The 15,647-nt window shown below is 49.8% G+C and overlaps 8 protein-coding genes across 8 annotated transcripts; 5 read left to right on the top strand and 3 right to left on the bottom strand.

The window, feature by feature from the left end:
- Positions 1 to 68: 68 nt before the first annotated feature.
- On the top strand, positions 69 to 1,503 carry N7518_004870 (uncharacterized protein; the record flags this gene model as incomplete). Its single annotated transcript, XM_057185797.1, has 2 exons — positions 69 to 1,122; positions 1,172 to 1,503. 2 exons carry the CDS (start codon positions 69 to 71, stop codon positions 1,501 to 1,503), a joined length of 1,386 nt encoding a protein of 461 aa, XP_057042567.1.
- A 183-nt stretch (positions 1,504 to 1,686) lies between these two features.
- N7518_004869 (putative proline utilization protein PrnX) lies at positions 1,687 to 2,742 on the bottom strand (the record flags this gene model as incomplete). Its single annotated transcript, XM_057185796.1, has 1 exon — positions 1,687 to 2,742. The coding sequence occupies one exon, from the start codon at positions 2,740 to 2,742 to the stop codon at positions 1,687 to 1,689; it is 1,056 nt and encodes a 351-aa protein (XP_057042566.1).
- Positions 2,743 to 3,271: 529 nt separating this feature from the next.
- N7518_004868 (proline dehydrogenase family protein) lies at positions 3,272 to 4,770 on the bottom strand (the record flags this gene model as incomplete). The annotated part of the gene is made up of 2 exons (XM_057185795.1): positions 3,272 to 4,130; positions 4,187 to 4,770. The coding sequence occupies 2 exons, from the start codon at positions 4,768 to 4,770 to the stop codon at positions 3,272 to 3,274; spliced, it is 1,443 nt and encodes a 480-aa protein (XP_057042565.1).
- A 1,294-nt stretch (positions 4,771 to 6,064) lies between these two features.
- On the top strand, positions 6,065 to 8,006 carry N7518_004867 (uncharacterized protein; the record flags this gene model as incomplete). Its single annotated transcript, XM_057185794.1, has 6 exons — positions 6,065 to 6,275; positions 6,328 to 6,480; positions 6,540 to 6,552; positions 6,610 to 6,719; positions 6,777 to 7,579; positions 7,644 to 8,006. 6 exons carry the CDS (start codon positions 6,065 to 6,067, stop codon positions 8,004 to 8,006), a joined length of 1,653 nt encoding a protein of 550 aa, XP_057042564.1.
- A 605-nt stretch (positions 8,007 to 8,611) lies between these two features.
- prnC (delta-1-pyrroline-5-carboxylate dehydrogenase prnC) lies at positions 8,612 to 10,458 on the top strand (the record flags this gene model as incomplete). The annotated part of the gene is made up of 3 exons (XM_057185793.1): positions 8,612 to 8,737; positions 8,797 to 8,904; positions 8,968 to 10,458. The coding sequence occupies 3 exons, from the start codon at positions 8,612 to 8,614 to the stop codon at positions 10,456 to 10,458; spliced, it is 1,725 nt and encodes a 574-aa protein (XP_057042563.1).
- Positions 10,459 to 10,692: 234 nt separating this feature from the next.
- Positions 10,693 to 11,792, bottom strand: N7518_004865 (sugar phosphate isomerase/epimerase family protein; the record flags this gene model as incomplete). Its single annotated transcript, XM_057185792.1, has 2 exons — positions 10,693 to 11,346; positions 11,403 to 11,792. The coding sequence occupies 2 exons, from the start codon at positions 11,790 to 11,792 to the stop codon at positions 10,693 to 10,695; spliced, it is 1,044 nt and encodes a 347-aa protein (XP_057042562.1).
- Positions 11,793 to 12,334: 542 nt separating this feature from the next.
- Positions 12,335 to 13,870, top strand: N7518_004864 (6-phosphogluconate dehydrogenase, decarboxylating; the record flags this gene model as incomplete). The annotated part of the gene is made up of 1 exon (XM_057185791.1): positions 12,335 to 13,870. One exon carries the CDS (start codon positions 12,335 to 12,337, stop codon positions 13,868 to 13,870), a length of 1,536 nt encoding a protein of 511 aa, XP_057042561.1.
- Positions 13,871 to 14,239: 369 nt separating this feature from the next.
- N7518_004863 (S-methyl-5-thioadenosine phosphorylase) lies at positions 14,240 to 15,405 on the top strand (the record flags this gene model as incomplete). The annotated part of the gene is made up of 3 exons (XM_057185790.1): positions 14,240 to 14,354; positions 14,436 to 14,945; positions 15,011 to 15,405. The coding sequence occupies 3 exons, from the start codon at positions 14,240 to 14,242 to the stop codon at positions 15,403 to 15,405; spliced, it is 1,020 nt and encodes a 339-aa protein (XP_057042560.1).
- Between the last annotated feature and the right edge of the window lie 242 nt (positions 15,406 to 15,647).

Here is a 15,647-nt window from a genome sequence, read left to right as displayed (position 1 = left end):
ACTTTCTTCGTCTCTCCATCTCTCTCTCTATTTCTCTCTCGCTTGCTCTCGTTTCATCGCAATTCAAGATGTCCTCGCTGGTTACCTTCCCGACTGAGGTGCTGCTTGTGATCATGGATCATCTACCAGCGCAGCAAGATCGACTGAACCTCGCCAGGTGCAATGTACGTATGTACACAGAACTTTACCGCCAGGCATTTATTCATATGGAACTTGATCCTTGTTGCTGCGCTCAGCGGGTGGAAAAACTCGTTGACTTTCTTCTTCACGATGCCTCCATGGCCAGGGAAGTCAAAAGTCTCAAGCTGGGCAAAATGTGGACATGTGGTCAACACCATACAGCCCAAGTCACAACCTGGAGCTTCGATGGAATCTTCAAGCAGTCAGTCAAAAAGTTTGGTCAATCATCAACCTCCAGCCTGAAACAATGGTTGTATAATATCCCAACGGACGACAAACCCATCGCTTGGCAGGCTCTCGTCATCTGCCTCTTACCAAATATCACCTACCTTGAATGCGTCTGGCCTGACCGCAGCACCAGTTTCACTGATTGTATGCTACGCAAAGCCTACCAACACTTAGTCCCATTCAATCCAACGCCGACACCGGCGTTTCAGTCCCTGCGAGAGGTCGTTTTCAAATTCCCATCGGATATCGTACGCGAAACCCCGAGAATTGAAACCTGGAGCAAATCATGGGATATCTCTCGTCTCAATCCTTTTTTCCAAACCTCATCGATGCACACGATCAAGGGATATGGGCTGAGTGGAGTCTGTGTACACCTGTTACCGCTGGAACCATCAACTATCACGCATGTTGAGCTGCACCAGAGTCACTCGGTTTGTGGAATTCGCGAATTTATTGTCAGTTGCCTAAACTTGAAGTCCTTTAAGTACTTCTGCTCTCAGGACAGCGGTTCACACCCTGGGGCTACCGGTTACTGTCTCGAGTCATTCACGAATTTGATTTCCTCCAAGGCACACTCGCTCAACACCCTTTGTCTCGACTACACACCCTTGCCCCCCGACTACAACATGAGTGCTGATGGATGCATTCGCTTCAATAAGTTTCATGTATTGAAGCATTTGCAGCTCCCAATGCACACATTCTCAGAAATTAACGGTATAGAGTATATCCCAAATTGGACCACAACATAATTGACCATGTCCAGTCTCTCACTTGATACTGGCTAAGCACTTACCACCATCTCTGGAGCGGCTCTCTGTGACGCAATGGTGCGTCGAAGCTCCCAATGGCAACATCATCAACCAGCTGGTGAACTTAGTGAGGTTCAAGCATATGTTTCCCAGCCTCGTCACTATTGAAATCTACGGCACTTTCATTCAACACTTGTTCGCCACTGGTGGAGAGGAAGAACGACTTCGAGAGATCCCGAGTGGGGATATTCTCCGTCCTGCGATTTATGAGGCTCACAGACGGCTGTCCGATGCCTGCAAGGAAATGGGCGTTGATTTGAGTGTCCAGGATGATCGCATGGTGTAACTAGTTGTGTTATGGCCTTGATACACCCAAGTTTTGAGACCGGCAAAACCCTTGCCGGTGAATTGTCTTTGAAGCATGCAATAGCGTCCAGGAGTGAATGCAATGTTAGGTTAAAGCTTTTCAATCATAATTCTGATCAATGATAGTGTTTCTCTTTCTTAAATATAGAGATACCAAAAGATATTAGAACCCATCAACATGAGTCCCAAGCCCCATCTCAGCCCCAACATCAAGCACCTTCTTTCCAACAACAAGATCCATCAGTCCCATACCAACACATTTGTAGACAACGTTACAACCAGCAGGAATATTAATCACATCCTCCACGATCCCGCCCGCCCCCAAAAGATCCCCCATCTCTATCAACTGCTCTTCCCCAAGACCCGCAGTGATCAACTCCCCAGCCTCTTCAAGACAAGCCGTCTTAGAATCAACATAAACCTTGCCACCCCCAGAAAGCAGCGTCTCGGTATCAATCTCATGCATATCAGGCTTGTACGAGCCAATAAGAGAAATGAATCGCGGCTTGGGGTTGGCCTGCAGCGCCTTATACCCGAAATTCGGGACTGTAGCAGGGGTACAGCTGAAAATAACATCGGCAGCAGCGAGTTCCTCCCCCAGCCTTTGCTCGTAATCGGAGACACCCTCCTTAGAAAGCGTGGTAAAGACAACAGCGGGGTTAGTCCGGCGCAGCTCAGAGACAACATCCCTCTCCATCTCCGCCAGCCTCGTCGCACCGCGATTTACAAACGTCACTCGCCGCACCTGGTCCGGGTACAGCAGCAGCGCAAGACGCGCGTGCCACTCCGCCTGCCGACCGCTTCCGAGAACAAGAACGTTGTCCTTGCGGATGGTCGTGCAGCGCACGAACAGGGTCATTGTTGCCAGCGCGGTGCGGAAGGCTGTTACTTCTGCTGCAGCTAGGAGGCCCTGGAGGCGGCCTTCTGGGCTGAAGATATTGATTACGCCTTGGATTCCCCTGGGACTGGCGGTTACCACTTTGATGCCGGTGGATGCGGTGTCCGATACCGGCATGAAGATGCAGGTGTTGCCATCGCTTGTGCTGAAGACTGTACGGAGAGGTTGATGAATTTTTTTAGCGGATTCTGGAGTTGAGGGCTTTGATTCTTTGGTTATGCTGACTAGAGCATTGCCGAGTGCTGAGATGAAGCCGTTGCATTGGTCTTGTGTTAGACCGCGGAAGATTTTGGAAACGTCTGGCTCCGAGAGGATGTGCATTTTGGTTGAGTGTTTCCAAGGTTGATTGTGTTTTAGTGAAATGCGCAAAACCCAAATTTCTCGGGTTTGTTCTACTTAAAAGAAGTAAAGGAGGTATTGGGGTGAGTAGAATAGATGGGTCGGGTAGACGCTCCGACACAGTACTCTGACCTCAGGAGGGGCCGGTCCGGTGGAGACTACGGAGTACATTCCAAATGATTCGACCTCAATCATGCCGGTTGAACTATTAGATTATCTCTAGATTATCTCTCTAGTCTGATTTCTTAATTTGTTTCCTATCTTGACTAAAATTAATTCAAGAATACAGTCATTTAAATTGTGAAACATTGATTTCATTGATCATCATCAGAGTGAACTTCTAAGGCCCTTATAAAACAGTAGCAACGCCATTCAGAATGCACCCAGCTATTCGCGAATAAAAATGCAAAAGTAAAAATGGAGCGAACCAACCCGTAGGCTGCGAAGTAAAGACAGAACGATCTGGATATCCTCCAAAAGTGGAAACGGAACATCAGGAAAGACTCGAACATCACTTGCTGCTGCTGAAAACATTGCCAATGCGACGCTTCAACTCGGCGATCATTGCGATCTGAGAGTCCTTAGTACGGCCAACGGCCTCGGTGTTCTCAACAGCGCGACGAAGCAAGAAACCCATGCATTCTTGAACCGAGCCCCAGGTCAACAACTTGAAGACGTTGGGGGCATCCATGGGGGTAGCTCCGACACTGTTCTCGGCACTCTCGAATCCTTCAAGCAATTCACAGCTAACCTCGTCAGCCATGCCCTGGAGCTGAGCATAGCTAAGATCAACACCGTAGTCCTCGCCGCGGGTAGCCTGTTGCATGCGCAGAGCATGAGCCTTGCGAACAGACTCACGGTTGTGGGTAGCAATGATGACATTCAAGGGTGGGAGTTCGGTCGGGGTGTCCTTTGAGGGAGCCTTAAGCATGGAGTTGTACTTGCGAGTGAGAAGGGACTCGACGACTTGGTCATAGCACTGGTCGGTCTCCTCCTTCTCGGCCCAGATGAGATGGCGGGGCTCAGTCTTCATGTAGGCACCGCGGACCAGCTTGACGCCGAGCGTGTATCCTTCAGCACGAGCAGTCTCAAGGTGACGGGCCAGAGTGGCAGGTGTAGAGCGCAGGTAGGCTTGGTAAGTTCCATAGAAGATGGCACGGCCGGGGGTCTGGGAGTTGCAGTATTTTTGATACTTCATGATCCAGGCTTCAATGCCAGGCTGCACGGCCTGCTCTTCAGCGTCGACCAGCAGGCGGACGCCTCGAGAGATGGCGAGATCGCAGACCTTGAGGATGGAGGAGTCCATAACCTCTGTGGGCATAGTCTGCGACTGCAGCAGGCGAAGCGCGTCATTACCCATTCCAGTGAATCTGGGAATTTCAGTTAGCGGCTGTTGCAAATTGAGAAGAAATCCTATCACACATACTTCAAAGCGACAAAGTCGCCGGCCTGGGCCATATCAACCGTCTGCAATGTGCCGTCCATCCATGTCTGAATCTCAGCCAGAGCAGCCTTCACGTCGTACGCGGCATCCGAGTTTTCTCCGACAAGGACCTCTCGGGCATATCCCAGGAGTACACCACGGCACCCGAGAGCTTTGATTTGATTGATCGAATTTTGCACTTCGATTTTGTTCTCGCCAGCATTAAATTGTTTATAGATGGTTTGCTTGACAAGCATGTTCAGCAGTGGGTTTTTGGAGACATCCCAAAACGCAGTGCGTGGATGGGCCAGCAAAGATAGAGTATAGATGCATGGCTTGAGAAGTAGAGGTGATGAGGAAACAGACAAAATCAGCAACGAGCGTAGGACAGATGACAATGGCAGCTTAGCCAGGGGTGCTGTCAGTGCCTTGCGTGGTAGCGGAGACGGGGCTTTTGTTTGTGGTTGCCATACGTTGGTGGCTGAAACTGAGGCGACCGAGGATCGAGAGTTGCTGGTGCCGCTCACTAGTCTGGTTGTTTGGGCGGCAGCCTTGAGGGGCACACGCACGGAAGGTACAGCCTTCATAGCTAGCAGTGAAGACGTAGTATTGTAAGATAGCTATTAGAGGAAAATAGCTCTGGAGTGCTTAGAACGAATGATTAAAGAAGTAGAACAGCCACGGTTGAAGGCGACCTTTTAGATATGGAGATTATGTTGGTGGAACTCATTGGGTAAGAGGTAAGAGCCGGTGACAACCGTCAGGCCGGTACGGTCAGTAGGCCCATCTTAACCGGCCGGGATGCCCTGACATTTTTCATGTAGTACGATCCATGGATGGCATTGCGATCATTCATGTTTCCTTTGAACTATACCAGATTTCAGGCTTCTAGAAAATTTTAACGCTACGGAGAACTATTAGAGTAGGTCAAGGGTAGGAAAATCATTGTATACGAGGGATATTGAATGACGCTTTGATATTCGCCTCTTCTCCCTAGCAATCTGCAGCCAAGAGTCGGTTCGCATACTGAACATGCCGAATAGTACTCGGCCCGGTTTGATATTGCGTAGCCCACTGATAAGCGATAAGCAATAGGTGACCGGGCCGGTGTTTCTGTGCGCGTGATCTTGCTTCCGGTTACTTTTGGTTTAGTGTTTCCCAGAATGTTTTAGTATGCTGCTTCAACCCATAATTACCTATGATGTAGATACATTCCAGGGCTCCATGGTCTATTTCTGATTGTATCTAGAGTCACATGGGCACAGGTCCGCCTATTTTTACCCCGGATTCTTCCCCAGATGCACAGCACGTGATCCCAGAGGCAAACGGGAGGCAAATGTTTAATATAAATTCAGCCAATCGCAGACTACTTGGTTAGCAGAAGGTTTTGGCTCGGCAATACTAGAAGACCGTTAGAAACTTAGAGGAATATTTCGAAACGCAATGTGTCAAGGGCAAGATAAGAATAACGTGATATGAGTGAGAATCCTGCAAAGATAAGGCTAGAACTAAAAGGCAATGTGGGCGCCAATCATTTCTAAAAACTCAATCGCAGACTCCACGAGGGCGCGGATGTTTATGTCTCTTTTGGACATCGGACATACGATCTCACGTTGTTGACAACTAGTTGGACTTTGAATCACCGATTGGCGGCGGAAACTTATTTTCACCCCTGGGTGTTTTATTGTTTTTTTAGAGAAGGTTTTCTAGCAAAGCTTTATTCTCCGGAACTATATAATAAGATTTGTGCCTGTCCTCGAATATCTAAGTTGTTTTATAGGCTTCTGCACTGTCTAGAATTTTCTGTCGTGTTGCTGTTCTTCTTCTCTCACCTGAGAGTGTTGTATGGCCAATCTTTCTATTTCTCCGCCTTCGCACATCATGAAAGACTCACCTAAGAGTCTCGAGGCGGCGGTCCGTCCTGAGTCCCCATATGACGACCCAAAAGACATGCAGGGGGAGATCACCGTTCACAACTCAGATACTAAGCGAGGCTTGAGCTCGCGCCATATTCAATTCTTGGCTCTAGGTGGTTGTATAGGCACGGGTCTTTTTGTTGGCAGTGGCGCAGCGCTATCGACAGTTGGTCCTGGTAAGAATCAGCGTGTGAGACATAAACTTGATATGGGGCTAATATGTGATAGCTCCTTTGCTCATGGGTTATATTGTCATGTCAAGTATTGTATACTTTATCATGAACATGCTTGGAGAAATGACCACCTATCTTCCCATCCAAGGTGTTTCTGTGCCATATTTGATTACTCGGTTTACGGAACCTAGTCTTGGATTTGCTGTTGGTATGTGAAGGCACTTTGAAAGGTTTTAACAAGCCCAATGCTGATTCAAATACTACTAGGATACAACTACTGGTAATAACCCTTCGGTCAAGGTCCGAGTATTGTCATACTAATAAATGCCCTGTGTAGGTATTCATTTTCAATGTTGATAGCATCAGAAGTCACTGCGTCCGGGATGGTCATTGAATATTGGCAGTCCCCAGTCAGCGTTGGTGTATGGATCGCGATCATTCTCGTTGGTGAGTACAAGCCCAACAGTGCAGTATATCTGATATCCTCTAACGCAATCACTCTAGTCATTCTACTTCTAAACATTGTCGCGGTATCCTGGTACGGCGAAGCCGAATTCTGGTTCGCATCACTCAAGATCATCGCGATCGTCGGTCTGATCATCCTGGGTATCGTACTTTTCTTCGGCGGTGGTCCAAACCATGATCGTCTCGGTTTCCGGTACTGGCAACGACCAGGCGCATTCGTGGAACCTTACTTAGTCCCGAATATCAACACAGGCCGCTTTCTAGCATTCTGGACCGCTATGATCAAGTGCGGATTCTCTTTTATTTTCTCTCCAGAACTGATCACCACTGCTGCCGGCGAAGCTGCCTCGCCACGTCGCAATATCCCCAAGGCAGCAAAGCGATTTATCTACCGTTTATTTGCGTTTTATATCTTGGGCGCCTTGGTCATTGGTGTGATAGTCGCATACAATGACAAGAACCTCCTGCAGGGTGTTGCGAGCGGCAGTTCTGGCGCTGGCGCCAGTCCATTCGTTATTGGCATCCAGAATGCTGGTATCACTGGATTGAACCACGTTATCAATGCTGTTGTTCTTATCTCTGCCTTTTCCTCGGGCAATTCTTGGGTCTTTGCTGGGTCTCGCACACTTTACTCGCTCGCGGGTGAGGGCCAGGCTCCTAAAATCTTCCTTCGCTGCAACAAGAATGGTGTCCCGTACAATGCTGTGGTAGTCACTTGGATGATTGGTCTACTGTCTTTCTTGAACCTATCAACCTCGGGTTCAACCGTCTTTTATTGGTTTACCAACATCACGACAATCGGAGGTTTCATCTCTTGGGTCATCGTGGCAGTGGCATACTTGGTAAGTTGGATAGCCATTTTTCCTTTCTTTTTCATGGAATAACTTGCTAACAATATATCTTTAGCGTTGGCGCAGCGCATTGGACTTCCACGGCCTGCTCCCGTCGCGGCCCTTCATTACTCCCCTCCAGCCGTACGGCGCTTACTATGTTATTGGATTTATTTCACTCCTGGCTATTACCAACGGCTATACGGTGTTCTTTCCAGGCTCTTTCACCGCGTCGGACTTCCTTGTTTCCTACATTGTCTTCGCGATCTTCTTCGTGCTATACTTTGGCCACAAAATATATTACAAGACGCCATGGATGACCAAGGTATCAGAACTTGACATTTTCAGTGGCAAGGATGAGATCGACCGACTTGAAGAAGAGGAGGTAGAACCGCAGCCACGCAACTGGCTAGAGCGAGTATGGTGGTGGATTGCATAGAATTTGCTTGGTCTGCTGTTATTTTTAGGACGTTTCTATCTACAATAAAGATGATGCTTTTACCGTGTATATGATACCATGTGGTAGAGATTTAGATATTAGAAATATATCAGTCAAGGGAATGATCAGACGTTACCTCCCTGTGAACTTTGTATACTGTACCCATGAAGTATACATTTAGCGCCGATCCTGAGTGGGTTTGATTATCCGATATTTATCTTGCCGCTATCAAGCTTATCTAGGTTTGCGGGGAATCCCGAGTCTCAATTTTTCCCAAGGTTATTATCTCTTGACTAATGAGAACTTGAATTGTGGGGGACAGGGCCGGTCAAATTGATTTACCAAAACCCGTGGACCGCGTTGATAGACGCCGGCCCGGTAGTATCCACCCGGGACAGCAGCCGGCCACTGGTGATTGGCTGTGGTCTTTAGCCAGTCCCACCTGGACACCTCCGGAGGCCCACCGTGGTAGCTATGAGCTTCTGACCGGTAGTAGCCGGCCCTTTTCATCATAGTCCTTCCCCGCGTCTACTTCTTCTCCAAATCTTCCCTTTTCAATAGTGCTTGGAAGAAGTTGATTCATTGTCTCATTTCAAACTATCACGATGTCCTCCATTCTGCGCACCCGCGCGCCCATTTCGCGCCTCGCATGTCGCGTTCCGAGCTCCAGCACACGCTCCATGGGCACATACGCCACTTTCAAGGTGCCTCAAATTAACAACGAACCTAACGTAAGCTCGGAATTGGAATTGAGATTGTTTGATCATTTGCGCTAATTCTGAACCTTAAGAAACACTATGTTCCTGGTACTCCAGATCGCAAGGGTCTCGAGGAGGCTTTGGCAAACTACAAGCAGAAAGCCCCTTTGAACGTGCCTCTGGTAGTTGCGGGCAAGGAGGTAAGAACTAGCAAGAAATATTACATCTAGAGAACTATCGATTTCTAACATTCAATCACACAGCTCAAGGGATATGAAACCTTCACCCAGTCTAACCCCGCAAACCATGCTCCTGTGGCAACTTATTCCAACGCGTCGAAGGCCGATGTTCAGTCCGCCATTGATTCTGCTCTCGCCGCTCGCAAGTCCTGGGCTGATACTCCTTTCGCCGAGCGAGCCAGCATTTTCCTCAAGGCCGCTGATCTTATTGCGACCAAGTACCGCTACGATATTATGGCCTTGACTATGCACGGACAGGGCAAGAACGCATGGCAAGCAGAGATTGATTCCGCCGCTGAGCTCTGCGACTTCTTCCGATTCGGTGTGAAGTATGCCGAAGAGCTTTACGCGCAGCAGCCTAGTCACAACTCCGCCGGTGTGTGGAACCGTCTTGAGTACCGCCCTCTCGAGGGTTTCGTGTACGCGATCAGTCCCTTCAACTTCACAGCAATCGGCGGTAACTTGGCTGGTGCACCCGCTCTGATGGGTAACGTCGTGATCTGGAAGCCCTCGCCCTCCGCAATTGCCTCCAACTGGCTCGTACACCAGATTCTACTTGAGGCCGGTCTACCAAAGGACGTCATCCAGTTCGTTCCTGGTGACGCCGCGGAGGTGACTAGCACTGTCCTTGAAAGCCGCGACTTCGCCGCTCTTCACTTCACCGGAAGCACTGATGTCTTCCGCATGCTGTACGGTAAGATCTCACAGGGCGTGGCGGATGGTAAATACCGCAGCTACCCTCGCATTGTGGGTGAGACCGGTGGCAAGAACTTCCACTTGGTACACAAGTCTGCAGATGTCCGCAACGCTGCGGTCCAGACCGTGCGCGGTGCTTTCGAGTTCCAGGGCCAGAAGTGCAGCGCCACCTCCCGTGTCTACATCGCCTCGTCGATTGCTGAGGACTTTGCCCAGCAGGTTGTCGCTGAGGTGCAGAAGATTCACGTTGGCGAGCCATCTGAGTTCACCAACTTCTGCGGTCCCGTAATCCACGAGGCCTCATTCAACAAGCTGTCCGGTGTTATTGAGGAGGCCAAGAACGACCCCGAACTTGAGCTGCTCGTTGGTGGAACCTACGACTCTTCCAAGGGATGGTACATCCAGCCTACAGTCTACCGCACCTCCAACCCAGACCACCCTCTGCTTTCGCGTGAGCTTTTCGGTCCCATCCTTGTCATTCACTCCTACAACGACGCCACCGACGCCGACTTCACCAAGATTTGTGACAAGATTGATAGTACCAGCACCTACGCTCTGACCGGCTCTATCTTTGCCCAGGATCGTGCGGCTATCCAGGTCGCCGATGAGGCTCTCCGCAACGCTGCTGGCAACTTCTATATTAACTGCAAGAGCACCGGTGCCGTTGTCGGCCAGCAGCCCTTCGGTGGTGCACGTGCTAGCGGTACCAATGATAAGGCCGGAAGTGCTAATCTAATGTCCCGTTTCGTCAGCTTGCGTTCCATTAAGGAGGAGTACGTTCCAACATATACCGTTGCGTACCCCAGCAATGCCAACTAATGGATAATGGTATCCTATCCATGACCTCCAAGTTATATTGCATGCTTTATGATCTCATTGGCGTCAATCTTGCATTCTACCCCGGCGTTTTCTTTCAATCGTGTCCACGAACTTCCAAGGAATCCTCAAAATGTGTATTTATTTCAAGTCTAAACAGTCAATGTGCCAAATGTACCAACTAGACTTCTTAAAACCCCATATCATTATGACCGTTTTGCGGGAAATTTGCTTTTCTCAATCCGTGGCACAATTCTTCAAAAACTTCTGCACGCTACCCATAGCCTTCGCTGCAAATGACCCCATATCATACATCTTCCCAGTTCCCTTTGGGCCACTATCAAAGATCTCCACCGAGAACCAACCCCGGAAGCCTGTTTTGAGCACCGCCCTCGCAACATCCTCAATAGGCAGATACCCGCCGTCATATGGCATAGGCCTATAATCATGACTCCACCGACCCCTAGCCCTCAGGCCACCAACAATCTTGTCCTCCAACGGCGGTGACACCTTATACGCATCCGAGATCTGAAGCAGATAGATTTTCTCGCTGGGCACAGACCTTGCGAGCTCATCCATACTCGCATCGAACCGCTTCCGTAGCTCGGACTGCGGGACCGATTCAATCAGACCAGACTCTGTAGTCGGATCGCCCCATTCACTGCCCGCAGTCTGGAATGTGTCCAAACATAACCCGCAATTTGGGCGATCTATCGCTTTCACTATCTCCCAGACTTCCTTCCACCCGGGCGCGTGGGTCGACCAGCACCAGTTCTCGTAGGCGAGGCGGAACTTGCGTTTTGCGAGAATATCACATAAAGCACGCAAGTCAGAGACGATGACGTCGCGTTCTGTTGTGATTAAGGGTTCTGGTGTGTCTGTTGCTCCGACCTGGATATGTCATTAGCTTATTGCTCGTGCTCAACATATATATATCCCCATCATACCTGCAACAAATCTGTACCCACGGCATCCATAATATCCATCCAGCCTGTGGCTCTAGCAAATGCATCCTCACGATCCGTGGAGCCCTTGACCCAACCTTCGAAGTTTGAGAATGGCTGCAGCATCATAATTTTCAACCCACATTCTTCGCATAGTTTGCGGATTTCCACGGCCACAGGCAAAATTGCAGTGTAGTTTTCTGGCCCGATTTGATGGCCAGTGGTTAGCGCGCCGAAGTCTAAGATGTCTGGGAAGGATAGCTCGATTGCGCTGAAGCCTGCTTCACTGATTGCTTCGAGGCGGCGCGGGAGGGTGTCCTTCGGGCCGCAGCCGATTGAGCAGGAAGCGTATGAGAGGGGGATTTTTTGGAGACTTGAGTAGGGAATTGACATTTTTCGTTTCTTTTCCCTCTAAAATCTGTCAAACAAAATGGTATAGTGGATCGTGATTTTGTTGAGGCCTGTTGATATCTGCGAAGACGTATAGTTCACTGGACGTATGAGGGAAGAGCTTCTATGGGAGATTGCCATGCTTGGTATCATTGGGCATATATTTGCCTCATCCTTTTCTTTTTCGCCTATTCCTTTTTCATTCTGTGTCCATCGTGATGTAATGTTGAACTGGGCTGTTTCTTGTTTAGAGCTTGTGTCGTCATCGGTGTATCATATCAGCCCAGATCGAGCTTGGCCAGTGAGTCTTTGATAGACACTACAACAATTAATTTTGCCTCACTTGCCTCTTCTACACAAATCTTGTTCGTGACGTGTCTGATTCCATATTGACAATGCTCGGATCACAGATCCGACCGCCACAATCTTCTTGTTCAAGAAGAGCGATGATCGTCCCAGACATTTTCTTGTAAATATCTCCCGCATACTTTCCACTTGAACTTTGCATCGCTTAGCTAGCCTGACAGAATCAAGACCAATTCACTATGTCCACCATCAAAAGCATCGGCGTCGTCGGAGCCGGAAACATGGGCTCTATGATGACCCTTCGCTTCGCTGAGCTCGGGCTCCAAGTCTCTGTCTGGGATGTAATAAAGAAGAACGTCGACGAAGTCGTGCGCTACGCCAAAGAGGACAAAGCTATTACAGGCCGAGTTCAAGGCTTCTATGACATCAACCAATTCTCCAAGAGCCTAGAGGGCAAGTCCGACCACAAACTATTCATGTTTTCTATCACGCACGGTGACCCCGCGGATGAAGTACTTCGCTTGTTGAAACCAGACCTGAAAGAGGGTGATATCATCCTGGACGGTGGAAATGAGAACTACCGGAATACCGAGCGGCGCCAGAAAGAGTGTGCTGATATCGGTGTCGCCTGGATTGGAATGGGCGTCTCGGGTGGATATCAATCTGCACGACGAGGACCCAGTCTCTCGCCAGGTGGAGATGCCAAAGCCATCGAGCGTGTTATGCCGTTCTTGGAGTCGTATGCGGCCCATGATCCCAAAACTGGGACTGCGTGCGTGAAGCGCATGGGTCCCGGTGGATCAGGACACTACATCAAGATGGTTCATAATGGCATCGAGGGTGGAATGCTTTCTGTACTTGCTGAAACATGGCAATACATGCACGAGGGACTCGGCATGGAGCATGGCACAATCGGAGATGTCTTCGATAAATGGAATGAGACTGGCGAGCTGCGGGGCAACTTCCTGATTAACATCGGCGCCAAGATTTTACACACACGGAGAACCCCCAAAGGAGACTACAAAGGCGAGGGAGCCAGTCGGGATGATGGATATGTGCTCGATGATGTCCTCGACAAGGTGGTTCAAGACGACGATGGTACTGAAGGTACTCCACACTGGTGTGTTATGGAGTCTGCCGCCCGGCATGTCTCTTGTCCGACGTTAGCGGCTGCCCAGTACCTGCGAATCTCAAGTGGAAATCGCGTGGAGCGAGCGCGTGTTGCGAAGAAGCTGGAGATGCCCATGCCGAAACCGATAGAGGGAACCCGGGACCACAATGTGATTATCGAGAACCTACGACAAGCTGTGTACTGCTCGTTCCTGGCATCTTTCTGTCAGGGGCTGGAGCTGATTTCCCGGGCCTCGATAGACGAAGGCTGGAATGTCAATTTGGGCGACTGTCTGCAGATCTGGCGAGCGGGATGTATCATCAAGTCTGATTACATTGCGGATCTACTGCAGCCGCCGCTTGCAGCCCAAAGTGAGCTGACAAACGCCAAGTTTGTGGATACTGTTGCACATGAGTTGCACCAAAACTTCCATAGTCTCAAGCAAGTTGTCATGGAGGGGACCATGTTTGATCAATATATTCCGGCTCTCTCGGCTACTCTGGAATATCTCAAGTATGAGGGTGGATTGGGACTGCCGACCCAGTTCATGGAGGCGCAGATGGACTACTTCGGTGCACACAGCTACAACAAGCCTGGTATTCCCGGTGAGGATCCTGGACCGGTTCACAAGGGCCCTCACCACTACGAGTGGCTGCCGGCTTAAATTAGTTCAAGTGCATTACCCCAGACTCTTGTCATCTAGGTTGTATTTATTATCCCAAATTGAACATGTATTTGACTGCATAAAATATGATTTTGAAGATGTTCTCGATCAATGGTCAACTATGACCCTGATAGACATGTAGAGTGTACAGATTTACCGCAAAAGTTTTCATACGACCCATACGCCATCAAATATATATCTCCGTACGGAGACTTGCGCAGGGACTGTAGATGTAAATGTAGATTAAAATTTTATAGATGTCCCAAAAAGGTAGGTGGCGGCCTCAGGAACCCACAGCACGTGGGTCAACAAACAACCAATCGGAGAAACGCAGGTTGGCCGCAGCCTCAAATTTGAAGATGGCGCAAGATGCGCTGGATCTTAGGCTCACGTTCATTCTCTTCTATATCGAAACCATTCCGTCGAATTGAGTCCGCGAAACAACTCGCTCGAAGAATGGCTTCTCTCCCTACTACATATGACGGTACGTGTGCTTCTGCCTCCCTCACTTCTACCCCCTCATACCCCCACTACGATAGAAAGCTGACGATATTGAATCTGACAGGGCCCGTCCCCATCGCTGTCATTGGCGGCACCGGTCTGCGCGAATTGCCTGGCTTCACCCAAGTGGCCTCGCTGAATGTCACAACCCCCTGGGGCGCCCCTTCCTCGCCCATCACTATTCTGCACCACCAGTGTAAGCACAACAACAAGGTTGTCGCTGTCGCCTTCTTAAGCCGCCACGGCTTGCACCATCAGATTGCTCCTCATGAGGTTCCCGCTCGCGCTAATATCGCAGCCCTGCGCTCCATCGGTGTCCGCAGCGTGATCGCATTCTCCGCCGTTGGCAGTCTGCAGGAGGAAATCAAGCCCCGCGACTTTGTCATCCCCGACCAGGTCATTGATCGCACCAAGGGCGTGCGCCCGTGGACTTTCTTCGAGGGAGGCATTGTTGCCCACGTCCCCTTCGGTGACCCATTTGATGAGGGTGTCGCCAAGGTGGTGCGCGAGTGCGGACACAGCCTTGAGGGTGACGGTGTCGTCCTGCACGATCGCGGTACTCTGATTTGTATGGGTATGTGAAGCTGTGACTTATCCTTACGACAAAACATTACTAACCATGTCTTTTCCATCGTACAGAGGGCCCCCAGTTCTCCACCCGTGCCGAGAGCAAGATGTACCGCTCATGGGGTGGCAGTGTCATCAACATGTCCGCTCTACCTGAGGCCAAGCTGGCTCGCGAGGCCGAGATCGCCTACCAGATGATTTGCATGTCCACGGATTATGACTGCTGGCACGAGGCTACTGCTGACGTGACTGTCGAGATGGTCATGGGCAACATGAAGTCTAACGCCGAAAACGCTCGCCGCTTCGTGACTGCTGTCCTTGATGCCCTGGCCAGCGACGAGCACGCCGAGCTAGTCCAGGCTAAGCACCTGGCTGGTGGTATTAAGTTCGGTGTTAGCACCCCTCAGACTAACTGGACGCCCGAGGCTAAGGAGAAGCTGGACTGGCTTTTCCCTGGCTACTGGTAGATCTAGAGGCTTTGGGATTGAGCCATACATTGTTTTGCCCTGTCACTTGACGTACATCCGATGATAGTTAGCATATATGCATTGAGTTATGGAATACCACATGAAAGACATGATTGAGATGCGAATCTGGAATGATAGGCCTTCACGATTAGTTGCTTCCACTTGTTTTAGAACTGGCCAATCCTTTTGTGCCGCAATTTGTGAAGGCCCTAGTCCTGGTTTGCACAGTCAAATGGAACAGA

Source organism: Penicillium psychrosexuale, assembly GCF_028828465.1.
Source record: "Penicillium psychrosexuale strain IBT 29551 chromosome Unknown utg000003l, whole genome shotgun sequence".
NCBI lineage: Eukaryota > Fungi > Ascomycota > Eurotiomycetes > Eurotiales > Aspergillaceae > Penicillium > Penicillium psychrosexuale.
This window is presented reverse-complemented; position numbering and strand designations above follow the sequence as displayed.